Source organism: Oncorhynchus mykiss, chromosome 15 (genome assembly GCF_013265735.2).
Source record: "Oncorhynchus mykiss isolate Arlee chromosome 15, USDA_OmykA_1.1, whole genome shotgun sequence".
Classification (NCBI taxonomy): Eukaryota; Metazoa; Chordata; class Actinopteri; order Salmoniformes; family Salmonidae; genus Oncorhynchus; species Oncorhynchus mykiss.
Genome location: NC_048579.1, coordinates 78748219 through 78772853, shown reverse-complemented (window position 1 = coordinate 78772853; position 24635 = coordinate 78748219). Strand labels below are relative to the sequence as shown.

General features: G+C 41.0%; 1 protein-coding gene across 3 annotated transcripts; it reads right to left on the bottom strand.

Annotated features, from left to right (window-relative positions):
* Positions 1–8865: 8865 nt before the first annotated feature.
* LOC118936267 (28S ribosomal protein S33, mitochondrial-like) lies at positions 8866–23524 on the bottom strand. 3 transcript variants are annotated; one of them, XM_036945465.1, is made up of 4 exons: positions 23347–23524; positions 10250–10470; positions 9628–9757; positions 8978–9553 (listed from the first exon to the last, which is right to left on the bottom strand). In XM_036945465.1, exons 2-3 carry the CDS (start codon positions 10462–10464, stop codon positions 9652–9654), a joined length of 321 nt encoding a protein of 106 aa, XP_036801360.1. In that variant the 5' UTR covers positions 10465–10470; positions 23347–23524; the 3' UTR covers positions 8978–9553; positions 9628–9651. The 3 variants fall into 3 exon arrangements, with proteins under 3 accessions (XP_036801357.1, XP_036801359.1, XP_036801360.1); XM_036945462.1 differs by having other exon boundaries at positions 8866–9757; XM_036945464.1 differs by lacking the exon at positions 23347–23524 and adding an exon at positions 22609–23197 and having other exon boundaries at positions 8866–9757.
* Between the last annotated feature and the right edge of the window lie 1111 nt (positions 23525–24635).

Sequence of the window (24635 nt, the reverse complement as noted above, 5' to 3'; positions counted from 1 at the left end):
ATGGTTGTGGTAGTGGTGGTATAGTATTGTTGATAATTAATGATGGTTGTGGTGGTAGTGGTGGTATAGTATTGTTGATAATTAATGATGGTTGTGGTAGTGGTGGTGGTATAGTATTGTTGATAATTAATGATGGTTGTGGTAGTGGTGGTGGTATAGTATTGTTGATAATTAATGATGGTTGTGGTAGTGGTGGTATAGTATTGTTGATAATGAATGATGGTTGTGGTAGTGGTGGTATAGTATTGTTGATAATTAATGATGGTTGTGGTGGTGGTGGTGGTATAGTATTGTTGATAATTAATGATGGTTGTGGTAGTGGTGGTGGTATAGTATTGTTGATAATTAATGATGGTTGTGGTAGTGGTGGTATAGTATTGTTGATAATTAATTATGGTTGTGGTGGTGGTGGTGGTGGTATAGTATTGTTGATAATTAATGATGGTTGTGGTAGTGGTGGTATAGTATTGTTGATAATTAATGATGGTTGTGGTGGTGGTGGTATAGTATTGTTGATAATTAATGATGGTTGTGGCAGTTGTGGTATAGTATTGTTGATAATTAATGATGGTTGTGGTGGTGGTGGTATAGTATTGTTGATAATTAATGATGGTTGTGGTAGTGGTGGTATAGTATTGTTGATAATTAATGATGGTTGTGGTGGTGGTGGTGGTGGTATAGTATTGTTGATAATTAATGATGGTTGTGGTGGTGGTGGTGGTATAGTATTGTTGATAATTAATGATGGTTGTGGTAGTGGTGGTATAGTATTGTTGATAATTAATGATGGTTGTGGTAGTGGTGGTATAGTATTGTTGATAATTAATGATGGTTGTGGTGGTGGTGGTGGTATAGTATTGTTGATAATTAATGATAGTTGTGGTAGTGGTGGTATAGTATTGTTGATAATTAATGATAGTTGTGGTAGTGGTGGTATAGTATTGTTGATCATTAATGATGGTTGTGGTAGTGGTGGTATAGTATTGTTGATAATTAATGATGGTTGTGGTAGTGGTGGTATAGTATTGTTGATAATTAATGATGGTTGTGGTAGTGGTGGTATAGTATTGTTGATAATAAATGATGGTTGTGGTAGTGGTGGTATAGTATTGTTGATAATTAATGATAGTTGTGGTGGTGGTGGTATAGTATTGTTGATAATTAATGATGGTTGTGGTAGTGGTGGTATAGTATTGTTGATAATTAATGATGGTTGTGGTGGTGGTGGTGGTGGTATAGTATTGTTGATAATTAATGATAGTTGTGGTAGTGGTGGTATAGTATTGTTGATAATTAATGATAGTTGTGGTGGTGGTGGTGGTATAGTATTGTTGATAATTAATGATGGTTGTGGTAGTGGTGGTATAGTATTGTTGATAATTAATGATAGTTGTGGTGGTATAGTATTGTTGAAATTGAATGATGGTTGTGGTGGTGGTGGTATAGTATTGTTGATAATTAATGATGGTTGTGGTGGTGGTGGTATAGTATTGTTGATAATTAATGATGGTTGTGGTAGTGGTGGTATAGTATTGTTGATAATTAATGATGGTTGTGGTGGTGGTGGTATAGTATTGTTGATAATTAATGATGGTTGTGGTTGTGGTGGTATAGTATTGTTGATAATTAATGATAGTTGTGGTGGTATAGTATTGTTGAAATTGAATGATGGTTGTGGTGGTGGTGGTATAGTATTGTTGATAATTAATGATGGTTGTGGTGGTGGTGGTATAGTATTGTTGATAATGAATGATGGTTGTGGTAGTGGTGGTATAGTATTGTTGATAATTAATGATAGTTGTGGTTGTGGTGGTATAGTATTGTTGATCATTAATGATGGTTGTGGCAGTTGTGGTATAGTATTGTTGATAATTAATGATGGTTGTGGTGGTGGTGGTATAGTATTGTTGATAATTAATGATGGTTGTGGTTGTGGTGGTATAGTATTGTTGATCATTAATGATGGTTGTGGTAGTGGTGGTATAGTATTGTTGATAATTAATGATGGTTGTGGTAGTGGTGGTATAGTATTGTTGATAATTAATGATAGTTGTGGTGGTGGTGGTATAGTATTGTTGATAATTAATGATGGTTGTGGTAGTGGTGGTATAGTATTGTTGATAATTAATGATAGTTGTGGTAGTGGTGGTGGTGGTGGTATAGTATTGTTGATAATTAATGATGGTTGTGGTAGTGGTGGTATAGTATTGTTGATAATTAATGATAGTTGTGGTAGTGGTGGTATAGTATTGTTGATAATTAATGATGGTTGTGGTGGTGGTGGTGGTGGTATAGTATTGTTGATAATTAATGATGGTTGTGGTGGTGGTGGTGGTATAGTATTGTTGATAATTAATGATGGTTGTGGTAGTGGTGGTATAGTATTGTTGATAATTAATGATGGTTGTGGTAGTGGTGGTATAGTATTGTTGATAATTAATGATGGTTGTGGTGGTGGTGGTGGTGGTATAGTATTGTTGATAATTAATGATAGTTGTGGTAGTGGTGGTATAGTATTGTTGATAATTAATGATAGTTGTGGTAGTGGTGGTATAGTATTGTTGATCATTAATGATGGTTGTGGTAGTGGTGGTATAGTATTGTTGATAATTAATGATGGTTGTGGTAGTGGTGGTATAGTATTGTTGATAATTAATGATGGTTGTGGTAGTGGTGGTATAGTATTGTTGATAATTAATGATGGTTGTGGTAGTGGTGGTATAGTATTGTTGATAATTAATGATAGTTGTGGTGGTGGTGGTATAGTATTGTTGATAATTAATGATGGTTGTGGTAGTGGTGGTATAGTATTGTTGATAATTAATGATGGTTGTGGTGGTGGTGGTGGTGGTATAGTATTGTTGATAATTAATGATAGTTGTGGTAGTGGTGGTATAGTATTGTTGATAATTAATGATAGTTGTGGTGGTGGTGGTGGTATAGTATTGTTGATAATTAATGATGGTTGTGGTAGTGGTGGTATAGTATTGTTGATAATTAATGATAGTTGTGGTGGTATAGTATTGTTGAAATTGAATGATGGTTGTGGTGGTGGTGGTATAGTATTGTTGATAATTAATGATGGTTGTGGTGGTGGTGGTATAGTATTGTTGATAATTAATGATGGTTGTGGTAGTGGTGGTATAGTATTGTTGATAATTAATGATGGTTGTGGTGGTGGTGGTATAGTATTGTTGATAATTAATGATGGTTGTGGTTGTGGTGGTATAGTATTGTTGATAATTAATGATAGTTGTGGTGGTATAGTATTGTTGAAATTGAATGATGGTTGTGGTGGTGGTGGTATAGTATTGTTGATAATTAATGATGGTTGTGGTGGTGGTGGTATAGTATTGTTGATAATGAATGATGGTTGTGGTAGTGGTGGTATAGTATTGTTGATAATTAATGATAGTTGTGGTTGTGGTGGTATAGTATTGTTGATAATTAATGATGGTTGTGGCAGTTGTGGTATAGTATTGTTGATAATTAATGATGGTTGTGGTGGTGGTGGTATAGTATTGTTGATAATTAATGATGGTTGTGGTTGTGGTGGTATAGTATTGTTGATAATTAATGATAGTTGTGGTAGTGGTGGTGGTGGTGGTATAGTATTGTTGATAATTAATGATGGTTGTGGTAGTGGTGGTATAGTATTGTTGATAATTAATGATAGTTGTGGTAGTGGTGGTATAGTATTGTTGATAATTAATGATGGTTGTGGTGGTGGTGGTATAGTATTGTTGATAATTAATGATGGTTGTGGTTGTGGTGGTATAGTATTGTTGATAATTAATGATGGTTGTGGTATTGGTGGTATAGTATTGTTGATAATTAATGATGGTTGTGGTGGTGGTGGTATAGTATTGTTGATAATTAATGATGGTTGTGGTAGTGGTGGTATAGTATTGTTGATAATTAATGATGGTTGTGGTTGTGGTGGTATAGTATTGTTGATAATTAATGATGGTTGTGGTAGTGGTGGTATAGTATTGTTGATAATTAATGATGGTTGTGGTAGTGGTGGTATAGTATTGTTGATAATTAATGATGGTTGTGGTAGTGGTGGTATAGTATTGTTGATAATTAATGATGGTTGTGGTGGTATAGTATTGTTGATAATTAATGATGGTTGTGGTAGTGGTGGTATATTATTGTTGATAATTAATGATAGTTGTGGTGGTGGTGGTATAGTATTGTTGATAATTAATGATGGTTGTGGTAGTGGTGGTATAGTATTGTTGATAATTAATGATAGTTGTGGTAGTGGTGGTATAGTATTGTTGATAATTAATGATGGTTGTGGTAGTGGTGGTATAGTATTGTTGATAATTAATGATAGTTGTGGTAGTGGTGGTATAGTATTGTTGATAATTAATGATGGTTGTGGTGGTGGTGGTATAGTATTGTTGATAATTAATGATGGTTGTGGTTGTGGTGGTATAGTATTGTTGATAATTAATGATGGTTGTGGTATTGGTGGTATAGTATTGTTGATAATTAATGATGGTTGTGGTGGTGGTGGTATAGTATTGTTGATAATTAATGATGGTTGTGGTAGTGGTGGTATAGTATTGTTGATAATTAATGATGGTTGTGGTTGTGGTGGTATAGTATTGTTGATAATTAATGATGGTTGTGGTAGTGGTGGTATAGTATTGTTGATAATTAATGATGGTTGTGGTAGTGGTGGTATAGTATTGTTGATAATTAATGATGGTTGTGGTAGTGGTGGTATAGTATTGTTGATAATTAATGATGGTTGTGGTGGTATAGTATTGTTGATAATTAATGATGGTTGTGGTAGTGGTGGTATAGTATTGTTGATAATTAATGATAGTTGTGGTAGTGGTGGCATAGTATTGTTGATAATTAATGATGGTTGTGGTAGTGGTGGTATAGTATTGTTGATAATTAATGATGGTTGTGGTTGTGGTGGTATAGTATTGTTGATAATTAATGATGGTTGTGGTAGTGGTGGTATAGTATTGTTGATAATTAATGATGGTTGTGGTAGTGGTGGTATAGTATTGTTGATAATTAATGATGGTTGTGGTAGTGGTGGTATAGTATTGTATTAGTCATGGTGATGCTAGTGGTAGTACTGATGTAATGGTGAGTTAGTTATAGTTTCATTTTCCATTTTTAGCTTTTTTTCATTCCTATTATTTATTATTTATCTACTATTAACTGTTACCATTTAATTATTTTTATTATTTATTACCATTTGATATTATTATTCTGCATTATTTTATTACAATTTATATTGTATACACTGTTGCCTGGGCAATATTGACGCAATGTTTTTCATGCCAATAAAGCAGCTTGGATTTGAATTTGATTTGACTAACCTAACGTAAAATAATGAGAATGAGTGTCGACTTTTGGTCAACAAAAAAGTGAAATGGCTTATTTGCTTCGTGAGGCTTATTTGATTGAATAGAAGACTTGTCATGTTTAGGTTGTTACGAGCGCGCTGATATAAGTAGAACACGTGACATCCCGGCAACTTTGAGAAAAAAAAACACTTCATATCAGTTTATCCCGGTTCTTGACAGTCCTGTTCACGAGTCGTCTCACTCTCCACGTAATTACAGACAGGTGACGTCAGGAACCCCTCATCGAATATTCAACAAAATATTCAAATAGACTAGATGTATCCACCAATCCGAAGAGAGGAGGGAGCGTGACAGGCAGTCTTCCACCGCTCTATGGACAACAGTTTCCATTGTCAGGGTGGAGACATACAGTAGGCATCTCTTCCATTTTATCTGAATCTCTGGGTAAATCAAACTGCAGGTTTAATCTGTAGGCAAGTCAACCCTGCCAATTATACTGAACAAAAATATAAACACAACATGAAACAATTTAAATGATTTTACCCAGTTGCAGTTTATGTAAGGAAATCAGTCAATTTAAATAAATAAATTAGGCACTAATCTATAAATTTCACGACTAGGAAGAAAGACATGCATCTGTTGGTCACAGAAACCGTAAATAAAAGGTAGGGGTGTGGATCAGAAAACCGGTCAGTATCTGCTGTCACCACCATTTGTCTCATGCAGCGCGACACATCTCCTTCACACAGAGTTGATCAGGCCGTCAATTGTGGCCTGTTGGAATGTTGTCCCACTCCTCTTCAACGGCTGTTGCGAAGTTGCTGGATATTGGGCGGGAACTGGAACACGCTGTCGTACACGTCAATCCAGAGCATCCCAAACATGCTCAATATGGGTGACATGTCTGGTGAGTCTGCAGGCCATGGAAGAACTGGGACATTTTCAGGTTCCAGGAATTGTGTAGAGATCCTAGTGACATGGGGCCGTTCATTATCATGCTGAAACATGGGGTAATGGAAGACGAATGGCATGACAATGGGCCTCAGGATCTTGTCACCGAATCTCTGTGCGTTTAAATTGCCTTCGATAAAATTGTCCGTAGATTATGCCTACCCATACCATAACCCAACCACCACCTTGAGGCACTTTGTTCACAACAATGACATCAGCAAACCGCTTGCACACACAACACCATACACGTGGTTGTGAGGTAGCAAGGCCAGTTGGATGTACTGCCAAATTCTCTAAAACGACATTGGAGGTGGCTTATGGTAGAGAAATAAACATTAAATTCTCTGGCAACAGCTCTGGTGGACCTTCCAGCAGTCAACATGCCAATTGCACGCTCCCTCAAAACTTGAGAAATCTCTGGCATTGTGTTGTGTAACAAAACGGCACATTTTAGAGGGGCATTTGTCTCCAGCACAAGGTGCACCTGTGTAACAAATCATTCCGTTTAATCAGCTTCTTGATATGCCACTCCTGTCAGGTGGATGTGTTCTCAGTAAAGGAGAACTGTTCACTAACAGCGATGTAAACACGTGAGTCTAACATTGGAAAGAAATCAGCTTTTTGTGCGTCTGGAACATTTATGGGATCTTTTATTTCTGCTCATGGAACCAAAACATTACATATTGTGTTTATATTTTTGTTCAGTGTAGAAGGGCTGCATCTCCTCATCCCTCCTTTGACCCTGGGACACACCATCTGAGTGCACACCAGGGGGGGGGGACATAGTCAAAAACACATCTTACAAGTCCTATCTGCACGTACTGAAACCTATCATTGGGGTTATGTTAAATGTATTAAATTGGACATAATCAAGATTATGGTTCTGGTTTAACTGCCATGGTGTTAAATGAGTGTTCTGGTCTCATGATGAGCAACCAGAAGAGACCAGCTCTCTGGGACAGAGGATATTACACAGAGAGAGAGAGAGGCAGCGAGAGAGAGAGAGAGAGAGGCAGCGAGAGATACAGAGAGAGAGAGAGGCAGCGAGAGATACAGAGAGAGAGAGAGGCAGCGAGAGATACAGAGAGAGAGACAGCGAGGACAGAGAGTGAGGACAGAGAGACAGCGAGGACAGAGAGCGAGAGACAGACAGTGAGGACAAAGAGACAGCGAGAGATACAGAGAGAGAGAGACAGCGAGGACAGAGAGACAGACAGCGAGGACAGAGAGAGACAGCAAGGACAGAGATAGAGAGAGAGAGACCGCGAGGACAGAGAGAGAGACAGCGAGGACAGAGAGAGACAGCGAGGACAGAGAGAGAGACAGCGAGGACAGAGAGAGAGACAGCGAGGACAGAGAGAGAGACAGCGAGGACAGAGAGAGAGACAGCGAGGACAGAGAGAGAGACAGCGAGGACAGAGAGAGAGACAGCGAGGACAGAGAGAGAGACAGCGAGGACAGAGAGAGGAGCCCAGTAATATCAGTGTTCTTCCCAAATGCCACCCTGTTCCTTTTATAGAAAGGTGCACTACATAGGGAATAGGGCCCTGGTCTAAAGTAGTGTACTATATAGGGAATAGGGCTCTGGTCTATAGTAGTGCACTATATAGGGAATAGGGCTCTGGTCTAAAGTAGTGCACTACATAGGGAATAGGGCTCTGGTCTATAGTAGTGCACTACATAGGGAATAGGGTTCTGGTCTAAAGTAGTGCACTATGTAGGGAATAGGGCTCTGGTCTATAGTAGTGCACTATATAGGGAATAGGGCTCTGGTCTATAGTAGTGTACTACGTAGGGAATAGGGCTCTGGTCTAAAGTAGTTCACTATGTAGGGAATAGGGCTCTGGTCTAAAGTAGTGTACTATATAGGGAATAGGGCTCTGGTCTAAAGTAGTGTACTATGTAGGGAATAGGGCTCTGGTCTAAAGTAGTGTACTATATAGGGAATAGGGCTCTGGTCTATAGTAGTGCACTACATAGGGAATAGGGCTCTGGTCTATAGTAGTGTACTACATAGGGAATAGGGCTCTGGTCTATAGTAGTGCACTACATAGGGAATAGGGCTCTGGTCTATAGTAGTGTACTACATAGGGAGTAGGGCTCTGGTCTATAGTAGTGCACTATATAGGGAATAGGGCTCTGGTCTAAAGTAGTGTACTATATAGGGAATAGGGCTCTGGTCTAAAGTAGTGCACTATATAGGGAATAGGGCTCTGGTCTAAAGTAGTGCACTACATAGGGAATAGGGTGGACGTACCCAGTCAGTCTCTGGACACTACACCAGTACAAGACCCACTACATGTGTATCAAGGTGGTCTGGCTCTCCATTCATATCTCCCGTCAGATAGGACTAATGATTAGAAATATAATGAATAGAACCGGACTCTCCATTCACATCTCCCGTCAGATAGGACTAATGATTAGAAATATAATGAATAGAACCGGACTCTCCATTCATATCTCCTGTCAGATAGGACTAAATGAATAGAAATATAATGAATAGAACTGGCATCTATCCAGTTGAGCCGATAGGAGAAATACAGATCACTTGAAAAACTGGCCATCAATTCATAAAGAGAACAGATCAGGTTTTTAATGGGTTTCCTGTAGTTACACCAAGTCCCTAGTAACAACATGGTATAACACAGTATTTGCATGGCAATAAACCAGTCACAAACTGGAGAGTCACATTTCAGCAGATTTCTTTTCAGGATTTTATTCATGACAGCTGGTGTTACTCAGAACAGATGTAAAACACCAGCATTGTCTCAGTCAATAGGAACATACCAGCATCACAGTTCTATGTACTGATGCCCTCCAGATCTCCTTCACCCGTTCACTGTACAGAGACTATGAGAACAGAAAGCTGATAACAACGTGGACACAAGGGAAACCTCTCGTCAAGCAATGAACAGAAAGGCTTTATGTACCAAACACACAGCGGTCAAAGACTGGTCACTTGTCAGACAGGATCTCCTGTGATGGGGTCATGAAAGGATCCTCTCAACACACATCATTAGCTGTTCCAAGGATCCATTCATTATGAACATCCTGAGTGGGGGTCACATGTTACCGTTGTGAACACAGTTAGGGAGGCCATTCCTCTGGTGTCCCAAAGCAAACGAGGACTGTTGTGATTCCCCCCATAGGTCCTATATGACAGGGCAAGGCTGGGTTTATCCACAGGTCCTATATGACAGGGCAAGGATGGGTTTATCCACAGGTCCTATATGACAGGGCAAGGCTGGGTTTATCCACAGGTCCTATATGACAGGGCAAGGATGGGTTTATCCACAGGTCCTATATGACAGGGCAAGGCTGGGTTTATCCACAGGTCCTATATGACAGGGAAAGGAAGAGCTCATTTCTTCTTGGTGGCTCTCTTTCCCTCACCCTTCTTGGGTTTCCCCTTGCCTCTCAGTTTCCTCAGCCGACGCATCTCCTCCTTGAAGTCCTCGTGTTCATCTCTGGTGGGGAAACAGGGAGGAAATGGTGTTACTGATGCGAGCTAAATTAATACTACACTGAAGGAGGTGTACAGAAGAACATAGACAAACAGGGTCTAGAACACAGAGACAAACAGGGTCTAGAACACAGAGACAAACAGGGTCTAGAACACAGAGACAAACAGGGTCTAGAACACAGAGACAAACAGGGTCTAGAACACAGAGACAAACAGGGTCTAGAACACTGTCTGGTTAGAACACAGAGACAAACTGGGTCTAGAACACAGAGATAAACAGGGTCTAGAACAGAGACAAACAGGGTCTAGAACACAAATTTCCCTGTCTGTGGTTAGCCAGAAGAACCTTCTAAAGCCTCTAGCAGTGGTTCTGGCTAGAGTAGGGCTGTATACATTACTGAACACTGCCAAACACAGACATGCCAAAACAACCCAGATCCCTTTCCCATGAATAGGCCTATGGATCTATTAAGCCCATCACCACATCATGTACTACCTGAAGAGTCCCATGTATCGTAGCTTCTGCGTAAGGGCATAGTAGATCTTGTGTTGAGGGTACCAGTCGTACACCTCCTTTTTCTGGGCCATGGGCGGCTCCTTGAACAGCTGGACCACCTTCATGGACTTGTTGTCCGTAGGACGCGCCACATCCCCAAAGATACGTGCACTGAGACGCGCCATACGTACGGCGTAGTTGGACAGGCTGGCCATAGCTCGCTGAAAGACAAGAGGAAAGAGAAGCAGCAAACATCGGTCAAATATGTCCTAAAAAATAATAACTTCTATAGACGGGTTAGCTGACAACAAAATGACACGAGCGCTCAAATGGGACAGAAGTCTGTTTGGTGATTCTGGATGGTCGGATAGCTAGCAACAATGACAAGAAGCTGGCATGTAGGGAATCGTAGGTGGCTCGTTTCAGCTCGTTCTTCATACCATGTCTTGTTTTGACTGATGCCTGGTCTATGCTAATATGGCTAAAATTCGCACGCTACCTTGCCAACAACGGTAATGATGTATTTGACACAACAAGTGCTCATTGTGCAGATGTATATATTTTAGAGGTAGACCGATTAAATCGGAATGGCCGATTAATTAGGTCCGATTTCAAGTTTTCATAACAATCGGAAATCGATATTTTTGTGCGCCGATTTGCCGATTTCTTTATTTAATCTTAATTTAACTAGGCAAGTCAGTTAAGAACACATTATTTTCAATGACGGCCTAGGAACAGTGGGTTAACTGCCTCGTTCAGGGGCAGAAAGACAGATTTTCACCTTGTCAGCTCGGGGGATCCAATCTTGCAACCTTACAGTTAACTAGTCCAACGCAATAACGACCTGCCTCTCTCTCGTTGCACTCCACAAGGAGACTGACTGCCTGTTACGCAAATGCAGTAAGCCAAGGTAAGTTGCTAGCTAGCATTAAACTTATCTTATAAAAAACAATCAATCATAATCACTAGATAACTACACATTGTTGATGATATTACTAGATATTATCTAGCGTGTCCTGTGTTGCATATAATCTGACTGAGCATACAAGTATCTGACTGAGCGGTGGTAGGCAGAAGCAGGCGCGTAAACATTCATTCAAACAGCACTTTCGTGCATTTTGCCAGCAGCTCTTCATTGTGCTTCAAGCATGGCGCCGTTTATGACTTCAAGCCTATCAACTCCCGAGATGGGGCTGGTGTGACCGAAGTGAAATGGCTGGCTAGTTAGCACACGCTAATAGCGTTTCAAACTTCTCTCGCTCTGAGCCTTGGGGTGGTTGGTTGTTTCCCTTGCTCTGCATGTGTAACGCTGCTGATGTGGTGGCTGTTGTCGTTGTGTTGCTGGTTCGAGCCCAGGGAGGAGCGAGGAGAGGGACGGAAGCTATACTGTTACACTGGCAATACTAAAGTGCCTATAAGAACATCCAATAGTCAAAGGTTAATGAAATACAAATGGTATAGAGGGAAATAGTCCTATAATAACTGCAACCTAAAACTTCTTACCTGGGAATATTGAAGACTCATGTTTAAAGGAACCACCAGCTTTCATATGTTCTCATGTTCTGAGCAAGGAACTGAAACGTTCGCTTTCTGACATGGCACATATTGCACTTTTACTTTCTTCTCCAACACTTTGTTTTTTGCATTATTTAAACCAAATTGAACATGTTTCATTATTTACTTGAGGCAAAATTGATTTTTATTTTATTAGGTTAAAATAAGTGTTCATTCAGTATTGTTGTAATTGTCATTATTACAAATACATTAAAAAAATAAAAATAACAATAAAAAAAAAAAAATTGGCATGAAAATCGGCCGAATAATCGGTATCGGCTTTTTTTGGTCCTCCAATAAATCGGTATCGGCTTTTTTGGTCCTCCAATAAATCGGTATCGGCTTTTTTTGTCCTCCAATAAATCGGTATCGGCTTTTTTTGGTCCTCCAATAATCGGTATCGGCTTTTTTGGTCCTCCAATAAATCGGTATCGGCTTTTTTGGTCCTCCAATAATCGGTATCGGCTTTTTTGGTCCTCCAATAAATCGGTATCGGCTTTTTTGGTCCTCCAATAAATCGGTATCGGCTTTTTTTGGTCCTCCAATAATCGGTATCGGCTTTTTTGGTCCTCCAATAATCGGTATCGGCTTTTTTGGTCCTCCAATAAATCGGTATCGGCTTTTTTGGTCCTCCAATAATCGGTATCGGCTTTTTTTGGTCCTCCAATAATCGGTATCGGCTTTTTTGGTCCTCCAATAAATCGGTATCGGCTTTTTTGGTCCTCCAATAAATCGGTATCGGCTTTTTTTGGTCCTCCAATAATCGGTATCGGCGTTAAACTCGGTCGACCTCTAATATATTTTCAAAAAACAGATGTAATATAGTTTACACATACATGTCAACAATCTAAACTGAACAACAATCTGGGCTTACAGGAAACGTTGAATACACTGACTCTCTTTTAAGTCCAAGAAGCAGCCATTTAACAGCTTGTCCAACTTAATAATGTCGAAATAAAGCATCAAATCCACCTTTTCTGCACCTCCAATAAAACCACTTATCACTGCCACGCACAGATTGGCTGATCCAGCAGATGGAAAGGTCATTGATTTTATCCAGAGAGGAACAAACACAGAGCGAGAGGTTCCACTCCTGACAAAATCTATCAAAAAAAAAAAAAAAGCCCAGTAAGTTTCTATTGGCTTATATTGGGCCTAAGCTTGTCGCGTTTGTAACAACGAGTCCCATTGGTAGAGCAGAGGCATGAGCATCTCGTAAATATAGACAGATCTCCGTTTTATCACCTACAACAGTGTAGGAACATATCTAAATTGGTTGTTTAAACCTGCTCTACCCAGAATGTAATACTATTCCACCTGCTCTCCCCCCAGAATGTAATACTATTCCACCTGCTCTACCCAGAATGTAATACTATTCCACCTGCTCTACCCAGAATGTAATACTATTCCACCTGCTCTACCCAGAATGTAATACTATTCCACCTGCTCTACCCAGAATGTAATACTATTCCACCTGCTCTACCCAGAATGTAATACTATTCCACCTGCTCTACCCCCAGAATGTAATACTATTCCACCTGCTCTACCCAGAATGTAATACTATTCCACCTGCTCTACCCCCAGAATGCAATACTATTCCACCTGCTCTACCCAGAATGTAATACTATTCCACCTGCTCTACCCAGAATGTAATACTATTCCACCTGCTCTACCCCCAGAATGTAATACTATTCCACCTGCTCTACCCAGAATGTAATACTATTCCACCTGCTCTACCCAGAATGTAATACTATTCCACCTGCTCTACCCCCAGAATGTAATACTATTCCACCTGCTCTCCCCCCAGAATGTAATACTATTCCACCTGCTCTCCCCCCAGAATGTAATACTATTCCACCTGCTCTACCCCCAGAATGTAATACTATTCCACCTGCTCTCCCCCCAGAATGTAATACTATTCCACCTGCTCTACCCCCAGAATGTAATACTATTCCACCTGCTCTACCCCCAGAATGTAATACTATTCCACCTGCTCTCCCCCCAGAATGTAATACTATTCCACCTGCTCTACCCAGAATGTAATACTATTCCACCTGCTCTACCCAGAATGTAATACTATTCCACCTGCTCTACCCAGAATGTAATACTATTCCACCTGCTCTACCCCCAGAATGTAATACTATTCCACCTGCTCTACCCAGAATGTAATACTATTCCACCTGCTCTACCCAGAATGTAATACTATTCCACCTGCTATACCCCCAGAATGTAATACTATTCCACCTGCTCTACCCAGAATGTAATACTATTCCACCTGCTCTACCCAGAATGTAATACTATTCCACCTGCTCTACCCAGAATGTAATACTATTCCACCTGCTCTACCCAGAATGTAATACTATTCCACCTGCTCTACCCAGAATGTAATACTATTCCACCTGCTCTACCCAGAATGTAATACTATTCCACCTGCTCTACCCAGAATGTAATACTATTCCACCTGCTCTACCCAGAATGTAATACTATTCCACCTGCTCTCCCCCCAGAATGTAATACTATTCCACCTGCTCTACCCCCAGAATGTAATACTATTCCACCTGCTCTACCCCCAGAATGTAATACTATTCCACCTGCTCTACCCAGAATGTAATACTATTCCACCTGCTCTACCCCCAGAATGTAATACTATTCCACCTGCTCTACCCAGAATGTAATACTATTCCACCTGCTCTCCCCCCAGAATGTAATACTATTCCACCTGCTCTCCCCCCAGAATGTAATACTATTCCACCTGCTCTACCCCCAGAATGTAATACTATTCCACCTGCTCTCCCCCCAGAATGTAATACTATTCCACCTGCTCTACCCAGAATGTAATACTATTCTACCTGCTCTACCCAGAATGTAATACTATTCCACCTGCTCTACCCCCAGAATGTATTACTATTCCACCTGCTCTCCCCCCAGAATGTAATACTATTCCACCTGCTCTACCCAGAATGTAATACTATTCCACCTGCTCTACCCAGAATGTAATACTATTCCACCTGCTCTCCCCCCAGAATGTAATACTATTCCACCTGCTCTCCCCCCAGAATGTAATACTATTCCACCTGCTCTACCCAGAATGTAATACTATTCCACCTGCTCTCCCCCCAGAATGTAATACTATTCCACCTGCTCTCCCCCCAGAATGTAATACTATTCCACCTGCTCTACCCAGAATGTAATACTATTCCACCTGCTCTCCCCCCAGAATGTAATACTATTCCACCTGCTCTCCCCCCAGAATGTAATACTATTCCACCTGCTCTCCCCCCAGAATGTAATACTATTCCACCTGCTCTACCCAGAATGTAATACTATTCTACCTGCTCTACCCAGAATGTAATACTATTCCACCTGCTCTACCCCCAGAATGTATTACTATTCCACCTGCTCTCCCCCCAGAATGTAATACTATTCCACCTGCTCTACCCAGAATGTAATACTATTCCACCTGCTCTACCCAGAACGTAATACTATTCCACCTGCTCTACCCAGAATGTAATACTATTCCACCTGCTCTACCCAGAATGTAATACTATTCCACCTGCTCTACCCAGAATGTAATACTATTCCACCTGCTCTACCCAGAATGTAATACTATTCCACCTGCTCTACCCAGAATGTAATACTATTCCACCTGCTCTACCCAGAATGTAATACTATTCCACCTGCTCTACCCCCAGAATGTAATACTATTCCACCTGCTCTACCCCCAGAATGTAATACTATTCCACCTGCTCTACCCAGAATGTAATACTATTCCACCTGCTCTACCCAGAATGTAATACTATTCTACCTGCTCTCCCCCCAGAATGTAATACTATTCCACCTGCTCTCCCCCCAGAATGTAATACTATTCCACCTGCTCTCCCCCCAGAATGTAATACTATTCCACCTGCTCTACCCCCAAAATGTAATACTATTCCACCTGCTCTACCCCCAGAATGTAATACTATTCCACCTGCTCTACCCCCAGAATGTAATACTATTCCACCTGCTCTACCCCCAGAATGTAATACTATTCCACCTGCTCTCCCCCCAGAATGTAATACTATTCCACCTGCTCTACCCCCAGAATGTAATACTATTCCACCTGCTCTACCCAGAATGTAATACTATTCCACCTGCTCTACCCAGAATGTAATACTATTCCACCTGCTCTACCCCCAGAATGTAATACTATTCCACCTGCTCTACCCCCAGAATGTAATACTATTCCACCTGCTCTACCCCCAGAATGTAATACTATTCCACCTGCTCTACCCCCAGAATGTAATACTATTCCACCTGCTCTACCCAGAATGTAATACTATTCCACCTGCTCTACCCAGAATGTAATACTATTCCACCTGCTCTACCCAGAATGTAATACTATTCCACCTGCTCTACCCAGAATGTAAAACTATTCCACCTGCTCTACCCAGAATGTAATACTATTCCACCTGCTCTACCCCCAGAATGCAATACTATTCCACCTGCTCTACCCCCAGAATGTAATACTATTCCACCTGCTCTACCCAGAATGCAATACTATTCCACCTGCCCTACCCAGAATGTAATACTATTCCACCTGCTCTACCCCCAGAATGTAATACTATTCCACCTGCTCTACCCCCAGAATGTAATACTATTCCACCTGCTCTACCCAGAATGTAATACTATTCCACCTGCTCTACCCCCAGAATGTAATACTATTCCACCTGCTCTCCCCAGAATGTAATACTATTCCACCTGCTCTCCCCTCAGAATGTAATACTATTCCACCTGCTCTACCCCCAGAATGGAATACTATTCCACCTGCTCTCCCCAGAATGTAATACTATTCCACCTGCTCTACCCAGAATGTAATACTATTCCACCTGCTCTACCCAGAATGTAATACTATTCCACCTGCTCTACCCAGAATGTAATACTATTCCACCTGCTCTACCCAGAATGTAATACTATTCCACCTGCTCTCCCCAGAATGTAATACTATTCCACCTGCTCTACCCCCAGAATGTAATACTATTCCACCTGCTCTACCCCCAGAATGTAATACTATTCCACCTGCTCTACCCCCAGAATGTAATACTATTCCACCTGCTCTACCCCCAGAATGTAATACTATTCCACCTGCTCTACCCCCAGAATGTAATACTATTCCACCTGCTCTACCCCCAGAATGTAATACTATTCCACCTGCTCTACCCCCAGAATGTAATACTATTCCACCTGCTCTACCCAGAATGTAATACTATTCCACCTGCTCTACCCAGAATGTAATACTATTCCACCTGCTCTACCCAGAATGTAATACTATTCCACCTGCTCTACCCAGAATGTAATACTATTCCACCTGCTCTACCCCCAGAATGCAATACTATTCCACCTGCTCTACCCCCAGAATGTAATACTATTCCACCTGCTCTACCCAGAATGCAATACTATTCCACCTGCCCTACCCAGAGTGTAATACTATTCCACCTGCTCTACCCAGAATGTAATACTATTCCACCTGCTCTACCCCCAGAATGTAATACTATTCCACCTGCTCTACCCAGAATGTAATACTATTCCACCTGCTCTCCCCAGAATGTAATACTATTCCACCTGCTCTCCCCCCAGAATGTAATACTATTCCACCTGCTCTACCCCCAGAATGGAATACTATTCCACCTGCTCTCCCCAGAATGTAATACTATTCCACCTGCTCTACCCAGAATGTAATACTATTCCACCTGCTCTACCCAGAATGTAATACTATTCCACCTGCTCTACCCAGAATGTAATACTATTCCACCTGCTCTACCCAGAATGTAATACTATTCCACCTGCTCTCCCCAGAATGTAATACTATTCCACCTGCTCTACCCCCAGAATGTAATACTATTCCACCTGCTCTACCCCCAGAATGTAATACTATTCCACCTGCTCTACCCCCAGAATGTAATACTATTCCACCTGCTCTAACCCCAGAATGTAATACTATTCCACCTGCTCTACCCAGAATGCAATACTATTCCACCTGCCCTACCCAGAATGTAATACTATTCCACCTGCTCTACCCAGAATGTAATACTATTCCACCTGCTCTACCCCCAGAATGTAATACTATTCCACCTGCTCTACCCCCAGAATGTAATACTATTCCACCTGCTCTACCCAGAATGTAATACTATTCCACCTGCTCTACCCAGAATGCAATACTATTCCACCTGCCCTACCCAGAATGTAATACTATTCCACCTGCTCTACCCAGAATGTAATACTATTCCACCTGCTCTACCCCCAGAATGTAATACTATTCCACCTGCTCTACCCCCAGAATGTAATACTATTCCACCTGCTCTACCCAGAATGCAATACTATTCCACCTGCCCTACCCAGAATGTAATACTATTCCACCTGCTCTACCCAGAATGTAATACTATTCCACCTGCTCTACCCCCAGAATGTAATACTATTCCACCTGCTCTACCCCCAGAATGTAATACTATTCCACCTGCTCTACCCAGAATGTAATACTATTCCACCTGCTCTACCCCCAGAATGTAATACTATTCCACCTGCTCTAACCCCAGAATGTAATACTATTCCACCTGCTCTACCCAGAATGCAATACTATTCCACCTGCCCTACCCAGAATGTAATACTATTCCACCTGCTCTACCCAGAATGTAATACTATTCCACCTGCTCTACCCCCAGAATGTAATACTATTCCACCTGCTCTACCCAGAATGCAATACTATTCCACCTGCCCTACCCAGAATGTAATACTATTCCACCTGCTCTACCCAGAATGTAATACTATTCCACCTGCTCTACCCCCAGAATGTAATACTATTCCACCTGCTCTACCCAGAATGTAATACTATTCCACCTGCTCTACCCCCAGAATGTAATACTATTCCACCTGCTCTCCCCAGAATGTAATACTATTCCACCTGCTCTCCCCAGAATGTAATACTATTCCACCTGCTCTCCCCCCAGAATGTAATACTATTCCACCTGCTCTACCCAGAATGTAATACTATTCCACCTGCTCTACCCAGAATGTAATACTATTCCACCTGCTCTCCCCAGAATGTAATACTATTCCACCTGCTCTCCCCAGAATGTAATACTATTCCACCTGCTCTACCCCCAGAATGTAATACTATTCCACCTGCTCTACCCCCAGAATGTAATACTATTCCACCTGCTCTACCCCCAGAATGTAATACTATTCCACCTGCTCTACCCCCAGAATGTAATACTATTCCACCTGCTCTACCCAGAATGCAATACTATTCCACCTGCCCTACCCAGAATGTAATACTATTCCACCTGCTCTACCCCCAGAATGTAATACTATTCCACCTGCTCTACCCCCAGAATGTAATACTATTCCACCTGCTCTACCCAGAATGTAATACTATTCCACCTGCTCTACCCCCAGAATGTAATACTATTCCACCTGCTCTACCCAGAATGTAATACTATTCCACCTGCTCTACCCCCAGAATGTAATACTATTCCACCTGCTCTACCCAGAATGTAATATAGATTATTTCCAGGCATTTTTTTAGTTGCATCTTTCTATTCAGACCTTATTAGGAAGTGCCTACAGGTCGTGACGGCAGTACTGTCGATAGTTGCTCAGAGAAACTCCATTCTTTGGTAGCTAGTTAACAAATGTTTTTTGACATTATTAAAGCTTGAAAAGCTGGTGACTGGCAAGTTGAATGGCTGTTTCCTGGGTGTAAAATGGGACGGACTGCATTTTAGCAACATGAACTCTGATTAAAATCTGTTCATATACAACCCAGGAATTTCTGACAAGTGAGCACATGGTCATTTTCACATGTTCATAAATGTTTTGGGCATTTGTGAAAATCCTATAGCAATATAGAGTGAAAGTGGCCGTGCGTTTGGACAATTAGTAGACACTGCAGTAAATAAAACGGCAGGGATGTTCTTGTCCCATCGCGCACTAGCGACACCTGTGGCGGGCTGGGTTTAATGCTGACACGGTCCCCAGGTGTACGGTGTTTCCTCCGACACAATTGGTGCGGCTGGCTTCCGGGTTAAGCGGGCATTGTGTCAAGAACCAGTTTACTGACATCGGTCATAATCAGCAGGTGTTGCGCGTCGGTAAATTCATCAGTTATTCTGCGCTCTGAAATCGAAGTAGATAGCATATCTCTTGCGTTTGCAAATTCACTCTAATTTAAGAATAGCGATTCGTATTTCTTGCTAGCTTAACCAAATGACACCTGCATCCCTAGCTCTGTAGCCACCGGAAAAGTCAGTCACTCACCCACTCCTCCAATGACATCCTCCTAGCAGCTAGCTATCTAGACTAAGTTTAGTCTGTGTTTTTTATCTTGCTACATAACTAGATACGCTAGCCTATCAGCCACATTATAACTGACTTGTGATCATTTGGCCTTGTTAGTTTGATTGAATCAAATCTTATTGGTCACATACACATTGTTAGCAGATGTAAATGCGAGTTCAGCGAAATGCTTGTGCTTCTAGTTCCGACAATGCAGTAATATCTAACAAGTAATCTAACAATTCCCCAACAACGACCTAATACACACTAATCTAAAGGGGTGAATGAGAATATGTACATATAAATATATGGATGAGCGATGGTCAAGCAGCATAGGCAAGGTGCAGTAGATGGTATAAAATACAGTATATACACACGTGATATGAGTAATATTAGATATGTAAACAAAATTAGTGTCATTATTTCAAGTGACATTGTTTAAAGTGACTAGCGGGTCCATTTATTAAAGTGGCCAGTGATTGGGTCTCAATGTAGGCAGAAGCTTCTCTGAGTTAGAGATGGCGGCTTTTTAGCAAATCTGATGGCCTTGAGCTAGAAGCTGGTTTTCAATCTCTCGGTGATCGTATTGACATTCCCAGCCTTAGTTACAATTGTCAGTTTTCGTCCCCAAAAAATATTGAGCCAATGAAACAGACTGCATTCCGAATGGTACCAGGCCCGCTGTGACTTACGACACGATAGCAATATTTTCTGGAGTACCGAGAAATGTATTAGTTTAATATATAAATCATGTATTGAGCCGCATCCATCTATTCTGACAACAATGCCTTGGTGTACGTCATGGAATGTAGAGTCAAATATAACCCATTTATAAAATCTCTTATAAAAGTTGGTTTCGTAGCATAAACTGGGAATTGTATATTTTTGACTGATATTATGGATTGTCGGTTTTCAGTGGTGTAAAGTACTGAAGTAAAAATACTGTAAAGTACTACTGAAGTAAAAATACTGTAAAGTACTACTGAAGTAAAAAATACTGTAAAGTACTACTGAAGTAAAAATACTGTAAAGTACTACTGAAGTTGTTTGGGGTATCTGTACTTTACTATTTAAAAAAAAAACAAAAAAAACTTTTACTTTACTACATTCATAAAGACAATAAATGTACCTTCTACTCCGTACATTTTCCCTGACACTCAAAAGCACTCTTTACATTTCGAATGCTTAGCAGGACAGGAAAATGATCTAATTCACACACTTAAAGAGAAAATCCCATGTCATCCCTACTGCCTCTGACCTGGAGGACTCACTAAACAGAGAACATCCCTGGTCATCCCTACTGCCTCTGACCTGGAGGACTCACTAAACAGAGAACATCCCTGGTCATCCCTACTGCCTCTGATCTGGAGGACTCACTAAACAGAGAACATCCCTGGTCATCCCTACTGCCTCTGATCTGGAGGACTCACTAAACAGAGAACATCCCTGGTCATCCCTACTGCCTCTTATCTGACAGAGTCACTAAACACAAACACTTTGTAAATTATGTCTGAGTGTTGGTGTGCCCCTGGCCATCAGTCAATTTAAAAATTATAATAATCGTGCCGCCTGGTTTGCTTAATATAAGAAATTTGAAATGAGTTATACTTTAACCTTTGACACGTCAGTATATTTAAAACCAAACACTTTTAATCATGTAGTATTTTACTGGGTGACTTTCACTCGAGTCATTTTCTATAAAAAGGAATCTTTACTTTCACTCAAGTATAACAGTTTAGGTACTTTTTACACCACTGTGTGTTTCATATCTGCAAAGTAGTTCCTCTTTAAATAGTCCAAGGGCCACCCACCAATAATGTGCTGTACCTTAACTCAGGTAACTAAACGTCAACAACATTACTTAGATAATGTTATGAATGTATACAACGATTGGGTCTAATCCTGAATGCTGATTGGTTAAAAGCGCATTCCAGCCAGTGTCTATTCCACAAATTACCACTGGCTAAATCTATGACTTTAAAATTCCAATTTACTCAGTTGCATCTGACCGCAATCCACTGTTTCATAAGCCCAGCCAGGCAATTTATGAACTTGATCTCCACCATAAAAAGCATCTAGACATTATCTCACATTTATTTTAGATTAACATTTGGTTTAACAGCGGAGATTTGTATAAACGTTGCCGTCTGTCTCTCCGACATTTGCAACATTGTTTCAATATTCAAATTCCATCTCCAGCTGTCCCATATCAAAGTAATGAGAGAGAGAGAGAGACAGAGAGAGACATAGAGAGAGAGAGAGACAGAGACAGACAGAGAGAGAGAGAGAGACAGAGAGACTGAGAGAGACAGAGAGAGAGAGAGAGACAGAGAGAGAGAGAGAGACAGAGAGAGAGAGAGAGACAGAGAGAGAGAGAGACAGAGAGAGAGAGAGACAGAGAGAGAGAGAGAGACAGACAGACAGAGACAGAGAGACAGAGAGAGAGACAGAGAGAGAGAGAGAGAACATTTCAATTGAAAAAAAAAAGAACTGACCTGTTACTGTAGCTGTGTTGTCGGCTAGCTGCTCTGAACAGAGAGCACATGTTCTGTGCCAGGCGAAATCGCGCCTCATTAGCTCATTGTTATGGATGTATCCAAATAACTGTCACTAGAAAACAGCTTAAAACAAATTGTAGATACCGTTCATCTGTTTGACGAGACTAAATTGGCCAGCTTGCAAACAAGGAAGAAGGGTTTTCTCGGGCCTCACAGCCGTGACAATATCCTGCAAACACACGGCTTCTCGGGCATTTTCATTTAAATGAACACTGTGGCTCAACATGTAAAAAAGTTGAAATTAATTATTTTTTAAATAAAAGTTACGAATGTTTGCATCGAAATCCCAGCACATCTTGGGTTTATTTCCCTAAAAACATTTCGGTGTTGCCGTTTTACCTTGATTACTTTTGTTGCACACGGAACTATTTGTGCGCTCGGTGTTTGTCCTTGTATAAACGGAAGAAACACACGTTACCGGTCTTTTTTGGCCCTGGGATTCAAATTAAAATCGCCATATTGAACGTCTTCTGTAAACCCAGTTTTGTCCCATAGTTTCTAAGCAACCGACCCGTTTATGAAAGAGCTTCATTGGTCATGGTTTAAAACCAATAGAAAAATCATAGTCAAACACGTCATAAACGTTCATGATCAGTTTTAAAACATGCACCAGACAGAGGAAAACATACACTGAATGGCAAAATGGCTCACTGTGTCCACAGCCAAATTACATACCTGGAATCACCGCGACTTGTGTAGTAGCTTTTATTATATCCAAATGTAGATTATATTACCATATTCTACACGATAATTGCATAACTTGCTACTCAGTTCGTTCAATATGTCGCTAACCTTCAAGCATGCCTGCACCTCTATAATATTCTTCTTCGATTATGTTTAACGGCGGTTGGCAGCCAATACATGTTGCATTAGCGCCACCTACTAGACTGGAGTATAACTACCTTATACGTGGCTTGAAAATGTAACATTCATACATTTAAAAAAATACCCTATCATCTAACCCTGCACAAAAACCCACCACCTTACCTGGGGCGGCAGGGTAGCCTAGTGGTTAGAGCGTTGGACTAGTAACCGAAAGGTTGCAAGTTCGAATCCCCGAGCTGACAAGGTACAAATCTGTCGTTCTGCCCCTGAACAACCCACTGTTCCTAGGCCGTCATTGAAAATAAGAATTTGTTCTTGGTAAAAAATTTTTTTTAAAACTCCACTATTTAAATCTCTAGTTCTACCTCAGACCAACAGCTTTAACTCTTCTGATGTCAAGTCTCGTACACCCAAATACCTCGCTGCCACCACGACCTCAATATCCAGCGACGTACGTTCCATCCCTACAGTACAGTTGATAACCACTGCTATAAATCTAATCTTATTGTACCAGTCAAAAGTTTGGACACACCTACTCATTCAAAGGTTTTTCTTTATTTGTACTATTTTCTACATTGTAGAATAATCAAAACTATGAAATAACACATGTGGAATCATGTCGTAACAAAAAGTGTTAAATGAAAATATATTTTAGATTCTTCAAAGTAGCCACCATATGCCATGATGACAGCTTTGCACACTCTTCACATTCTCTCAACCAGCTTCACCTGGAGTGCTTTTCCAACAGTCTTAAAGGAGTTCCCACATACGCTGAGCACTTGTTGGCTGCTTTTCCTGCACTCTGCGGTCCAACTCATCCCAAACTATTTCAATTGGGTTGAGGTCAAGTGATTGTGGAGGCCAGGTCATCTGATGCAACACTCCATCACTCTCCTTCTTGGTTATTTAGCCCTTACACAGCCTGGAGGTGTGTTGGGTCATTGTCCCGTTGAAAACAAATGATAGTCCCACTAAGCCCAAACCAGATGGGATGGCAAATCACTGCAGAATGCTGTGGTAGCCATGCTGGTTAAGTGTGCCTTGAAACCTAAATAAATCACAGACAGTGGCGCCAGCAAAGCACCCCCACACCTCCTCCTCCATGCTTCACGGTGGGAACCACACATGCAGCGATCATC

Bases quoted from the DNA above. Each gene is read 5' to 3' on its own strand.
- LOC118936267 (XM_036945462.1), bottom strand. From the start codon at position 10,464: ATGGCCAGCCTGTCCAACTACGCCGTACGTATGGCGCGTCTCAGTGCA. The intron at 9,758-10,249 runs GTAGTACATGAT...TTTCCCCACCAG, and splicing joins CGATACATGGGACTCTTCAG to AGATGAACACGAGGACTTCA.